At 45.7% G+C, this 14,164-nt stretch overlaps 1 protein-coding gene across 5 annotated transcripts in view; it reads left to right on the forward strand.

Moving 5' to 3' along the window:
* The window catches only part of LOC103893050 (zinc finger protein 700), a 37,455-nt gene that overhangs the window by 8,747 nt on the left and 14,544 nt on the right, over positions 1-14,164 (forward strand). The window contains exon 1 of one of the 5 annotated variants that reach the window (XM_054539777.2): positions 4,435-5,196. The exons of 2 other annotated variants lie outside the window; for them this stretch is intronic. In XM_054539777.2, coding sequence (XP_054395752.1) covers positions 5,134-5,196 — 63 coding nt within the window. In that variant the 5' untranslated portion in view covers positions 4,435-5,133. Of the gene's footprint in view, positions 1-4,434; positions 5,197-7,127; positions 8,019-14,164 lie in introns of those variants that run through there. 2 more of the 5 variants (XM_024237929.3, XM_063719970.1) reach the window with 2 other exon arrangements.

The raw sequence follows: 14,164 nt of genomic DNA on the forward strand, positions 1-14,164 counted from the left end.
TGTTTTTTTTTTCTTCCTGAGATGGAGTTTGTGCTCTTTTGCCCAGGCTGGAGTGCAATGGCGTGATCTCAGCTCACTGCAACTTCTGCCTCCTGGGTTCAAGCGATTCTACTGCCTCTGCCTCCCGAATAGCCAGGATTACAGGTGTGCATTACCACGTCCCGATAATTTTTGTATTGGTAGTTAGAGACAAGGTTTCACCATGTTGGCCAGGCTGGTCTTGAACTCTTGATATCAGGTGATCCACTCACTTTGGCCTCCCAAAGTTCTTGGATTACAGGCATGAGCCACCATGCTCACCCTGTTTTATGTATATAAATGTGTGTGTGTGTGTGTCTGTGTGCGTGTGTGTGTGTCTGTGTGCGTGTGTGTGTGTGTGTGTGTGTGTGTATTTCTCTTTTTAATAAAATAGAGACTGGGTCTCACTATGTTGCCCAAGGTGGTCATAGGCCAAACTTTTGGGCTCAAGCAATCTACCTGCCTCGACCACTCAACGTGCTGGGATTAAGGCATGGGAAACTGTGCCAGGCCAAATGAAAGAGACTTAGTGGGAGGCCGGGCGTGGTGGTTCACACCTGTAACCCCAGCACTTTGGGAGGCTGAGGGGGTGGATCACCTGAGCTCAGGAGTTCAAGACCAGCCTGGACAACATGGTGAAACCGCGTCTCTACCAAAAATACAAAAAATTAGCCAGGCATGGTAGTCCCATTCTCACAGTCACAGAAAGGTTCTTTCTTAAGGATTCCACCTGCTGGAAAGCATTATATACTACCAGAACTTGTTCAATTCAAGAGTGTCTGGTTTCATCTCCATGTCATAATTACAACCAAAATCCTAAAGGGACTGATTTACCACATTGTGGTTGCCATAAGGCCCAATTTTTACCCTCAGCAGCAGCTGTAACATCCCAAGTTACAGCTCTACCCTCTAAAGATGTGCCTGAGGCTTGTGCCTGCCATACTAACATGTTAATATGTCCAAAGCTTCCTGCAGAGCTGTGTCCCAGTCCCAAAGTGCCCCTTTCTAATAAGTCTATATATTGGTCTCAAACATTGGACTAAGTGTCAGATAAATGCTCTCCAATAATCCAAAGACTAACAAATGTCTGGATTTCTTTTTTCCTTTAAGAAACAGAGTATGGTTCTGTTTCCCAGGCTGGAGTGCAGTGGTGGGATCATAGCTCACTGCAGAAACTCCTAGGCCCAAGGGATTCTCCTGCCTCAGCCTCCCAAGTAGCTGGGAATAAAGGCACATGCCACCATGCCTGGCTGTTTTTAAATTTTTTTGTACAGATGGAGTCTCACTATATTGCCCAGGCTGTTCTTGAACTCCCAGGCTCAAGTGATCCCCCTACCTCAGCCTCTCAAAGTGCTGAGATTACAGTCATGAACCAATGCTCCCAGCCCTGAAATGGAAATATTTATTTTGTTTGTTCGTTTGTTTTTTGAGACAGAGTCTCACTCTGTCATCCAGGCTGGAGTGCAGTGGCATGATCTCGGCTCACTGCAACCTTCCAACTCCCGGGTTCAAGCGATTCTCTGCCTCAGCCTCCTGAGTAGCTGGGATTACAGGCACCCGCCACTATGCCTGGCTAATTTTTGTATTTTTAGTAGAGACAGGGTTTCACCATCTTGGCCATGCTAGTCTTGAACTCCTGACCTCAGGTGATCCACCCACCTCGGGCTCCCAAAGTGCTGGGATTACAGGCGTGAGCCACTGCGCTCGGCCCTGAAATGGAAATATTTCAAAGGGAAAACCTCTAACGTTCAAGTTGTTATCTACAGAGCAGTTAACAGGAACTATCATTTAGGGTCCATCGTGAGGCAGAAATTTAAAAATAATAAGTACTGAATTTATTTACTCCAAGAAAAGTAAAAGCTAAGGCCCAGAGTGTGGCAAGGCAAGGGTTAAAAAGAAAAGAAAAGCACAAGTTTTCCTCTGCCTAGCAGCTCACTTCCAGGACCTTATCAAGAAGATAACGATGTCCAAATAGCCAAGGCCAAAGGAATAAGCTCCAGGCACCCCTCCCTTCCAGAGCAAGGTTGAAGGAAAAAAAAAAAAAAGAGACTCTTTTACTGTTACTCTTTTCCAAGTCTTCTTAAGCATTATTATGTTTTACAAATGTCTGTATTTAGCCAATTCTTGTTTTTCTTTCAATGCAGCTACAAGGACACTGGCTATGCAAGGTCATAAATTATGTTATGCTATAGATTACATGACCTGTTACTCTATGATTAACTGCTTTTGTTTTGCATCTGTAAGGCAGCTTATAAAAACCCTGCTTTGTCTTTGTTCAATGCTCAGCTTTTTGGATATAAATCGTCTGAGCCGGTGCGTACCTAAAATATAAGCAAATCCTCCTGTACTCCATATTGGTCTCTCCTTCCTCAGTTTACCGCAACAATGGGATTCTAGGACACTAGGTATGAAGCAAATATGAGGAAGGTCAGGGAACAAGCTGACTTAATGATTAATGCTGAAGGTGCTGCCAGCTTGGTTTAAGTTTTCCTCCTCCCTTCCTCCCTGATGAATTTGATAAAGTTTAAAGGGATGGTTTCACCAGGGGCCTTTTCCATTGACTGCAAGGAGGTCATCCCGCCTGGTAAATCCTCAGTAGGCCAAGCCTCTTAACGTGGCTAGAATGCTCCAGTCCATGAGGAAATATCACCACCTGTTGTGTTTTACAATTAGACCATCCAAGGGGGTCAGGGTTTCCCCAGGGAGTTTGGTGGGCTTTTTATGGGTTTTTTTGTTTTTGATTTTTTTTTTTTTTTTTGAGACAGTGTCTTGCTGAAGTTCAGTAACCTGATCACAGCTCACAGCAGCCTCAAACTTTGGGGCTCAAGTGATCCTCCTGCCTCAGCCTCCTGAGTAGCTGTGACTATAGGTACACACCACCTCTCCTGGCTAATTAAAAAATAAATTTATGGAGATGGGAGTGTCTCAATTCACTGCTCAGGGTGGTCTTCAACTTCGGGCTTCAAGTGATCCTGCCACTTTGGCCTCCCAAAATGTTGGGATTGCAGGCATGAGCCATGGCACCCGGCCTCCCAGGCTGTTATTGAAAGATCTTTGCAGTCTCTAAGAGTTCTGCAGCAGTTTATTCCGTAACAGCGAGAGTCTCATCCTTTGACCCCATTTTGCAGCAGTAGTTGAGCGTTCACTTTTCTTTCCATAAGGAAGCGAGCTTGCCAGTGACCCTCATCCCCCTCCTCATCGATGACTTCTTTGTCATCAGAGCCTTCCTCTTCATAAATTCCCACGGAATCCAAGTTTTCACGTCCCGATTGGGCTTAGTTATGATAGCTACTGACTCACAAAAGCTGCAACAGCACCCCGTCCCATGGAAGCCACCAGACTCTCTCCTCCCTGAGTTTCCTGTTCTGGGAGCCCCCATCTCTGTTCTCCCGGGCTCCGGGCCCTAGAGCCGCGCTGCTGCAGAGCCCAGTTCCCAGGGCAGCTCCCTCCACCTATCCACATCCATCTCCAGCTCTCCACCCTCTCCCACCAGCCTGGCCTGGAGGTGCTGCAGTGGTCATTGACTGCGAGTCCCTCAGCTGCCACCTCCACTGCGATCTGGAAGTCTTTCAAATGCACTTAAGTTACCTTAGATTTTTCCTCCCCCACTTTATACATAAGCATAGGAGGAGAGCAGGGACTCTGCTGGTGTCTTATTTATACAATGGGATTGAAGGTGTTTGTCTCGCGAAACTAATCGATGGGGTGAGAAGTAGCGGAATAACCTGCAGGGGGCAGCAGAGCCCAAGGCCAGTGATTCCACGTTGAGGACAGTCTCTGGAGCCTGCAAAGGGAGGGAAAGAGAGTTTCCCTGGGGGCTTCGCGGGCAGCCCACCCCCTTCTACAAGTGGCCTCCAGCTGCTCAGAGCAGCTCCAGAAAGGGTGTGGATTCCGAGAAGCTGCAGAGCCCTGGAAAGCGGAAGACCCACGTGCAGATGCATTTGTGGCGTCTCTGTCCTTTCTGGTGTTGTACCTCTGGAGCTGTCTTCTGGGCAGGGTTTGGGGTTTGACATGCATGGGGTCGTTGGGGTCAGAGTTATTTGTATAGATAAAGAAAATGTGTGGCCGGGCGCGGTGGCTCACGCCTGTAATCCCAGCACTTTGGGGGGCCGAGGCGGGCGGATCAAGAGGTCAGGAGATCGACACCATCCTGGCTAACACGGTGAAACTCCGTCTCCACTGAAAATACAAAATATTAGCCGGGCGTGTTGGCGGGCGCCTTTAATCTCAGCTACTCCTGAGGCTGAGGTAACAGAATGGCGTGAACTCGGGAGGCGGAGCTTGCAGTGAGTCGAGATCGCACCACTGCACTCCAGCCTGGGCTACAGAGCAAGACTCCGTCTCAAAAAAAAAAAAAAAAAAAAGAAAGAAAATGTGTGAAGATCAGGCTAGAGCTAGAGAAAGAATTGTTTGGTGGCGTCACCTGGATAAAGGATTCATGAAGTTGACAGTTTACTTAGGTCAGAAACAAAACCTGGTGAGAGTTTCCTGCTGGTGAAAATGAAGATCTGAAAGGAGGAAGCATTTTCACAAGGGAATGGGGGTGTGTGAGCAAGGCTTGGCCACGCCTCATCCCCAATTCCGGCTCGCTCGAGGACACATGCCTCTCCTCCTGGTGCAGTCGTGCCTGGCCTGGTCTCGGTTCCCCTGCTGCTCTGAGGCCAGCAGATGGCTCCTATGGACACTGAGTCTGAAATTCCCTGCACACTCCTGTGACCCCGTGCAGAACGAAGGAGCGGGGACAGTCCCTTGAGTGAGGATGACGCTAGTGTTCTCTTATATCAATAGCAAGTTTGGCTGAAATGCAAATATCCAATAACCAGAGTGCAGAAAGCAGCTCGCCCTTAGAGAAGCTGTGGCTAGAATCCATCAGTCTGGCTCTACGGGGCCTGATACCCAGGGCTTCATCTGTCACTCAGATGTGGGGGGCGGGACCTAGCATTTCATCCAATCAGAGGTGCTGGGGCGTGGCCCTGCCCACAGTTCATCCGGAAATGAAGGGGGTCGCTTTCCTCACCTTCCTAGCTGCGCGGGCGGCGGTTGGGAACCGGTCTGTCCAGCCCAAGAGGGACCTGGTTCCTGTACCCAGGCTTCTGTCGCTCTGTCGCCTGCGCTATGCCCTGCTGTAGTCACAGGAGCTGTAGAGAGGACCCCGGGACATCTGAAAGCCGGGAAATGGTGCGTGTGCGGGACCAGGTGTCGTGAGACGGGGGAGGGGCTGCCTGGAACAGGCGGGAACCGGCTGTGGCGGGACCCGGGCCTCCCTGTGGGCGACTCCGGGGTCTGGGACCGAGTCCTCCTTGAGCAGCTCGGCCCTTGGTCCCCTTGGCCGCTGGATGGGGCTGGGCCGGCAGCCAGGACCCGGGCGTCCTGTCCCGTCCCTGCCCGGCGACTGCGGCCCCGGCCCCGGCCCCGGAGCCCTCTCTGGGCAGTTCCGCTCCCGCAGCCCCGCGTCTCCCCAGATTGTGCGGAAGCAACGGGAGGGTCATGGGGGCATCCTGACTCGGGTGTGGGGTGCGTGCGTGGGAGGAGCAGTGGTCTGTGAGGCCCCCAGTCCCCACTTTCTCCTGTTAAAAATTAAACTGAGGTACGTTAACAATTAAAGAGTTCATTTGAGCAAACAGCGATTCACGAATGAGAAACACCCCGTCCTGGCTTGTGGTTTGTCAACGGAAAAAGCCAAACTATGTAAAATAAAGTTTATTCAGAGCCGAATAGGAGAGACCTTGGCCGACGGAAACACAACCCCAAGCAGCCTGGAGTAAGTGGTCCCGAGGCGGCTCAAGACAGTTTGGTTTTATTCATTTCAGAGAGACAGGAATTGCAGAGAAAATCATGAATCAGTGCCTGAAAGGTGTTAAGTTCCATTGGCAGAAAGGGCGGGACCTGTGGAAGGTGCGTTAGAGGCACAGGTGGTTGAGGGATTCTGTAGGTGGCAGTTGGTTGAGAGTGTTGAATCTTTGTCTAAAGTTTGGAGGAGGTAGGAAGGAATGCTGAAGGAAGGGGGTCTGTTATCTGCCACTTGATTCCATCCCAGCCAAAAAACAGACCTGTTTCTCGAGATTTTATGAATTCTGAGGCGTGACTTTACTTTTGCCTTGCGTGGCCTTAGGTCTTGTTTGTAAGTTAGTATCTTCTTGCCACAAGGAGTCTGTTTTTCCATTCTGATGATATCTATTTTTACATGAATGTGTGGGAGAGGGTATAAGGAGACCTGTCTCACCTCCCATCCTGTCATACAGAGGCACTCAATTTTCAGGGTTTTTTGGGGGTCTCCTTGGCCAAGAGCCGGTCACTTCACTTAGCTGGGAAGGTACTTTGTTTTTGTTTTTGTTTTTGTTTGAGACGGAGTGCAATGGCCTGATCTCGGCTCACTGCAACCTCCGCCTTCTGGGTTCAAGTGATTCTCCTGCCTCAGCCTCCTGAGTAGCTGGGATTACAGGCATGCACCACTATGCCCTCCTAATTTTTGTATTTTTAGTAGAGATGAGGTTTCACCATGTTGGCCGGGCTGGTCTCGAACTCCTGACCTCAAGTGATCCACCCACCTCAGCCTCCCAAAGTGCTGGGATTACAGATGTGAGCCATCTCGCCAGGCCAGAGGTATGTTTTTATTTTTAGTCTACCAGTTTAGGGGTAGGCTTTTATAAGTTACGTGAGGAGACAAACCAGATAAATGCTTGATTGGTTGCAGAGATGCAGTTGCCTTATTTGGACTTGTCACTCCAAAATAATCGAAAGGTCAAGATTTCAGTTTGAAGAGTTTATTCAAGTGGAAAGATAGCAATCGCCCGTTTGGGAAAAACACAGACTCTGGGGAAATGGACTCAGTACTCCAAAATTGGAAGTTAAGTTCTTGCTTGTATTACTGGGAAATGAGGTCCTGATTAGACCCCAGGAGAGTTCTTGAATCTCACACAGGAACGAATTCAAGACGAGTCACAAAGTGCAGTGAGAAGAGAGTTTATTGAAAGCTACTGTGGGCCAGCATGATGGCTTAGGCCTGTAATCCAAGCACTTTGGGAGGCCAAGGTGGGAGGATCACTTGAGGTCCGGAGTTCGAGACCAGCCTGGGCAACATAGTGAAACCCCATCTCTTCCAAAACTAGCAAAAATTAGCCGGGTGTGGTGGCCTGCACCTGTAGTCCCAGGTACTCAGGAGGCTGAGGTGAGAGAATCACTTGAACCCCGGAGGCAGAGTTTGCAGCCCAGCCGAGAATGCACCACTGCACTCCAGTGTGAGTAACAGAGTGAGACCCCATCTCAAAAAACAAAACAAGAAAGAGTTCAAGACCAACCTGACCAACACAGCGAGACTCTTTCTCTATTTAGAGAAAAGGAAAAAGAAAGAAAAAGCTTCTCTGTTTCAGAGTAGGGCATCCTCATACAGCAAGTGGAGGAACGCACTAAGTTTTTCTTACGTAGGGATCTTGTCTATGTAAAGACTAAACTAAGCTGTGCCTACCTGCATGTGGGCTGACAGCATCACAAAATTTATTACTCTGTTGATTTAAAGAAAACTATCCTTTACATTTTAGCACCCAAGTGCATTAAAACAACTGTAATTATCTTGAAAGCACATATTGTTATGGGTATTGGGACATCGGGACATTCTGTCGTTGTGGGAGTGTAAGGATACTTGCAGGCATCTTCAGGCTGTTTTCTTCATGGGAAACTTTATGATCATGGGTTGTGACTGGCAAGGAATGTTTCTTGTTAGTCTCAAGATGGAGCTAAACTTAAATTGGTGTTACTCTGGCTCCCTTAGGCACCTGCTTCCCTAACACTTATATAGGCAAAAGGCAAATAAATGTAACAGGATTACATTTTCCATAGAAGGCTGATGTATGAGATACAACAATTTAATTTTTTTTTTTTTTTGAGACAATGTCTTGCTCTGTGACCCAGCGATGATGGCTTACTGCAGCCTTGACCTCCCCTGCTCAAGCACCTCAGCCTCCCAAGTAGCTGAGACTACAGTTGCCCACCAGCACACCTGGGTAATTTTTTATTTTTTACAGAGGTTAGGTCTCGTTATGTTGCCCAGGCTGGTCTCTGGCTCCTGGCCTCAAACAGTCCTGCTTCCTTGGCCTCCAAACGTGCTGGGATTACAGATCCAGATAATCAGCCACTGCACCTGGCTAACAACTTAATTCGTAATGGTTTACTTTTTTCTCCCAGAGCTTGTTTTCTTTCTAGCTGGTTTTTGTTTCCTTTTCAATTTAAAAGAGTGAATTTAACATTCTAGCTGAAGACAATCTGATAGCCATGAAATCTTTGTGTGAGAAAGTGGTCTCTGTAGTCTACTACAGAGATCAGTAGTGAAGAGGGGTCTGGCAGGATGGCTCACACCTGTAACCCCAGCACTTTGGGAGGCCAAGGCAGGTGGATGGCTTGATCTCACGAGTTCAGGACCAGCCTGGGCAACATATTGAGACCCCATCTCATTTGTGAAAAATCATATTAATATAAGTTAAAAAAAATAGTGAAGAGGGAAAAGGTCTTTCCTGTTTCCCTTCAGTCATTTACAACATTTTACAAAACACTACAGGTAAGAAAGAAGGTGAATCTGTAATCAGGGAATGGAGGATTCCAGCTAGCTATGTGAAAGCTGTGTGTCAGGTGACTCAACTCCATGATCACATTGCTTCAAGATAATTTAGAGATCTACCAGCTTAAATTTTTGAATTACTTTGTTGTTTTTGTTGTTTGTTTTGAGATAGGGTCTTACTCTGTCACCCAGGCTGGAGTGCAGGCGCGATCTCAGCTCACTGCAGCCTCCGCCTCCTGAGTTCAAGTAATTCTCCTGCCTCAGCCTCCCAGGTAGCTGGGATTACAGGCATGTGCTGCCACACTCAGCTGATTTTTGTATTTTTAGTAAAGACAGGGTTTTACCACGCTGGCCAGGCTAGTCTCAAACTCCTGTCCTCAAGTGATCCACCCACCTTGGCCTCGCAAAGTGGTGGGATTACGGGTGTGAACCACTGCGCCCAGCCTGACTTACTTGTTCAAACAGCCTATGTAGGTAGAAAATTTCTAGGTATGTAATTACAAGGTAGGTAAATTGTGCCTGGTTAAGCATGAATTTTATTTCCCTACAAATTAGTAATTTCCAAGAGTTGTATTTAAATTTGATTTCAGGGTCCTTAGGTAGGACCTTAGGACACTACACACAGTTCGGTCTCATTGCTTCTTATTTAAATTTTTCCACGCTTTTCCAGGGCAACTGGTTTCCCCTTACATTTTTCAAATATATGGGATGCCGGATCTCAAATCCTCCACCCTCATACCACAGCCTAACTCTTCAAGGGCTTGCAGTAAAATCTGTTTCTGAACATTTAACATGACAAGAAAGCAGAGAATAACCACTAGACATTTTCCTGAAAAATCCTTTCTGCTTCTCCTCCTTTTATCTTTTCTAGACACAGACACCTTATCAGGACGTCTTTGGGATGAGGTTCCTTTCTGGAAACTTTGCAGGGTGATATGTCTTCAGTACACACTCCTATCTTTTCCAGATTTTGAGTTTTAGAACTGCCTGTAGCTGACCCAAGACCCCCACAATTGCCATGTCTCTTGGAGGGTCTAGTGGGTATCTGTGCCTAGGGGAGTGGGGCCTCCCAAGGGAGCAGCTGAATGACTAGTGGTGGAGGAGATGCCTGGTATACTTTTCATCTAGATACCCAGTTCGTGGGTGCTCAGCTTCTCTCTCCCAACTTCAGTCTCCATTAATTGGAGACACATGGCTGATCAGCTAATCGGATGTTGCTACTGAGGAAAAACAGAAATGGTTATTGTCCTTTGGATTGTCTCAACTGTGAAGAGAGAAATATCCCAAAAGACGAGGAAAGACCACCCCAACAGGGTTGTATTTAGCTGTCCTACAGGGAGGTGGTCACCAAAATGCAGTTGTGTAACAAATATATGTGAGTTGACCACATGGAGGAACTGGGAGGAGGTGGAGAACTGGCAACTCTGCTGAGTTTGAGTAAAGTTTTCTTCTGTTATGAGAATGTTAAATCCATAATCAAAATGCATGCTAAGGTAACATATCAATATAAGAACTCACTATAACCGGCAACTCTAGAATTAATTAAATTATTGTATATGGAGATGATGGGTAGTAGATTATTCTCCTGTAGATAACCATTTGTCCCTGCTTTTTCTGTTAAGTGTTCACCACTTGTATCATTGGCTGAAATACCTGGTTTGTCATAGTTTCACATTACCTTAAATAGATGCCCAGACTGGGTGCAGTGGCTCACACCTGTAATACCAGCACTTTGGGAGGCTGAGACTGGCATATCACCTGAGGTCAGGAGTTTGAGACCAGCCTGACCAATATGGTGAAACTCCATGTCTATTAAAATTCAAAATTAGCCAAGCATAGTGGTGCATGGCTGTAATCCTAGCTACTGGGGAGGCTGAGGCAGGAGAATCACTTGAACCTGGGAGGTGGAGTTTGCGGTGAGCCGAGATTGTGCCATTGCTCTCTAGCCAGGGCAACAAGAGCAAAATTCCGTCTAAAAAAAAAAAACAACAACAACATAGATGCCCTCGTTTCACAGTTTGCTGTTTTCCATTGGTCTGTCTTTCCATCTCTCTGTTAATACCATTTTCTCTTAATTAGTATAGAGTACAAAGCTGCAGTGTGTAGTAGGGATAGTGCCTCTCTATCTTAGTCATCTTGGGCTGCTATATCAAATTACCATAGACTGGGTGACTTAAAGAATAAACATTTATTTCTGGCAGTTCTTGAGGTCATGAAGTCCATCTTCAGAGAGCTGGCAGATCTAGTGTCCAGCAGGGGCCCACTTCCTGGTTTGCAGATGATCGTCTTCTTGTGGTTTCTTCACATGACAGAAGAGAGGAAGCCGGCTCTCCTGTGTTTTCTTATAAGAGCACCAATCTCATTCAGAAAGGATTTACTCCTATGCTCTCATCTAATCCTAATTACTTCCTAGAGATGTCAACTTCTAATACTATATTGGGGGTAGGTTATTAGTGTATGATTTTTTTGGATTGATGCAAATATTCATGCCATAACACCTCCCAACAATATTCTATAGAGGATCTTGTCTATTTTTAGTCATTGTCTTCTATTTCAGTTTTTAGAAGTACCTTTTTCTTAATTTTAGTGAGGGAAACAAACTTCCTTGTAAATTTCATAAAATATAACTGTAGGCATATTTCAGAGAGGTTACATCATAGTGATACTTAATCTCCTTTTAAGGACACATGGCATTTTTCCATTTATTGCATTTTATATTGATGTTTTTCAGTATAAACTTTTTGCATAATAATCATTTTTTATCCTTCTTGAGACTTTTTTGGACTTGAAGAACATTAGTTTTAAAATTAGTGGCCAGGCACGGTGGCTCACGCCTGTAATCCCAGCACTTTGGGAGGTCAATGCATGCAGATAGCCTGAGTTCAGGAGTTCAAGATCACCCTGACGAGCATGGAGAAACCCCATCTCTACTAAAAACACAAAATTAGCCAGGCGTGGTGGCAGAGGCCTGTAATCCCAGCTACTCAGGAGGCTGAGGCAGGAGAATCGCTTGAACCTGGGAGGCGGAGGTTGCAGTGAGCCAAGATCCCAAGATCATGCCATTGCACTCCAGCCCAGGCAACAAGAGTGAAACTTTGTCTCAAAAAAAAAAAAAGAAATTAGTCCAGCCTGGGCAACATGGCAAACCTTGTCTATACAAAAACTTACCTGGTCATGGTGATGTGTGCCTGTAGACCCAGCTACTCAGGAGACTGAGGTGGAAGGATCTGTTGAGCCTAGGAGTTCAAGGCTGCAGTGAGCTATGATTGCACCACTACACTCCAGCCTGGGTAACAGAACGAGACCCTGTTTCAAGAAAAAAGAAAAGAAAACAAACAAAAAAATTAGTTTCAATATGCTATGCTGTTGTTGCTGATAATTAAAATTCACTGAGATTTATTTCTGTATAGAGTGTGCATTCTAGAAACTAAAAGTATTACATATGCACAAAATACATAAAAGAATTGCACAATGAATCCAAATATTGATGGAGTCAGTACTGTGAACGATAACTGCCTTACTTTTCTTTATACTTCCCCAACCTGGGTACCCATCCACATCAGTATATTTTATTTTTGCACGTTTTTTATGCAAATGATAACCAATGTGTGGTTTTTTTTTTTTTTTTTTTTTTTTTGAGACAGAGTGTTGCTGTGTCGCCCAGGCTGGAGTGCAGTGGCGTGATCTCGGCTCACTGCAAGCTCCGTCTCCCGGGTTCATGCCATTCTCCTGTCTCAGCCTCCCAAGTAGCTGGGACTACAGGCGCCCGCCACCCCGTCCGGCTAATTTTTTGTATTTTTAGTAGAGACGGGGTTTCACCCTGTTAGACAGGATGGTCTCTATATCCTGACCTCGTGATCCGCCCGCCTCGGCCTCCCAAAGTGCTGGGATTACAGGCGTGAGCCACTGCGCCCAGCTAATATGTGATATTTTATATTGGATTTTATTTAAACTCAGTTATGAACCTTACATGGAATGATAGTTAATTCACTTTCTTATTTAGTTGATTTTATTATTTAGAACAGTGGTTGTTTACCCAAAACATTGAGTAGATAATCCAGAGTTCCCACATTTTTCTTCCAAGCTCATAGTTCCCCCTATTTTAAACATCTTGTCTGGCCAGGTGCTGTGCCTCATACCTGTAATTCTACCACTTAGAGAGGCTGAAACAGGAGGATAGCTTGGCCTCAGGAGTTGGAGGCCAGCCTAGGCAACATAGCAAGACCCTGTTTCAAAAAAAAAAAAAAAATGTTTTAAACCAAGGAAACCATATTGACTGTGTGTAGTGTATCCTATAATAGATGCAAGAATATATTACATGTGAACACGATGAAAATTGAAGAAGCCAATATTATTATTACCTAAAGTCCATCTTTTACATGAAACTTCACTCTTTTTGTTCTGTGGTTTAAGGCAACTACGTGTGTCATGTATCCACCATCACAGTCTTATACAGAAGCGTTTCACTGCCCTCAAAATCCCCTGTGCTCCTCCTAATCATAGCTCTCCCCTCCCTCTTCTGCCACCCCTGTTTATCCCTGGCAACAAATGATAATGTTCCTGCCTCGGTTTTGCATTTTCCAGAATATTAAATATTTGGAATGATGCTGTAAGTGGCCATTTCAGACTTGCTTCCTCGATGTAAAAATATGCATTGAAGGTCTCTCGATACCTTTGTTGCTTGACAACTCATGTATTTTTTATTTTTATTTATTTATCTAAAAAAAATTTTGTTTTTGAATGGTGTGGACCCAGGAGGCGGAGCTTGCAGTGAGCTGAGATCACGCCACTGCACTCTAGCCTGGGCGACGGAGCAAGACTCCATCTCAAAAAAAAAAAAAAAAATTTGTTTTTGTTTTGTTAGAGACAGGGTCTCAAACACCCCAGCTCAGGTGATCCTCCCACCTCAGCTTCCCAAAGTGTTGGGATTCCACTTGTGAGCCATCATGTCCGGCCACTCATTTTCTTTCATCACTGAGTAACATTACATTGGATGGGTGTTACCATAGTTTGTTTCTTTATTCACCTGAAACAATGAAAGGCTCATCTTGAGCCTGGTGTGATGCCTCATCCCTGAATTCCCAGCTACATGGGAGACGGAGGTGAGAAGATTGCTTGAGGCCAGGAGTTAGAGAACAGCCTGGTAGATACAGTGTGAGACCTCATCTATTTTTTTTTAAAAAAAGACTCACCTTGTTTGAGTCTAGTTTTTGGCAGTTATGAGTAAGCCTGCTAAAAACGTTTGTGGGAGGACTTTTGTGTGGACGTCAGTTTTCAGTTCATTTGGGTCAATATTGTAGGATTGAGACTACTGAATCAGGAAGACCATGCTTATTTTCTTCAGACCTCCGCAGACTGTCTTCCAAATTGGCTGTAGAATTTTCCATTCACATCGATAGTGAATGAGTGTTCACTGTCATTGGCATTAGGAAGTGTCAGTGTTTTGGATTTTAGCTACTCCACCAGGTATTTGCTGCTGCCTCATTGTTTTCTTTTTTCTTTGGTTTTTTTTTTTTTTTTGAGATGCAGTTTTGCTTTTGTTTCCCAGGCTGGCGTGCAATGGCGCAATCTCAGCTCACTGCAACCTCTGCCTCC

Source organism: Pongo abelii, chromosome 20 (genome assembly GCF_028885655.2).
Source record: "Pongo abelii isolate AG06213 chromosome 20, NHGRI_mPonAbe1-v2.0_pri, whole genome shotgun sequence".
NCBI classification, from domain to species: Eukaryota; Metazoa; Chordata; class Mammalia; order Primates; family Hominidae; genus Pongo; species Pongo abelii.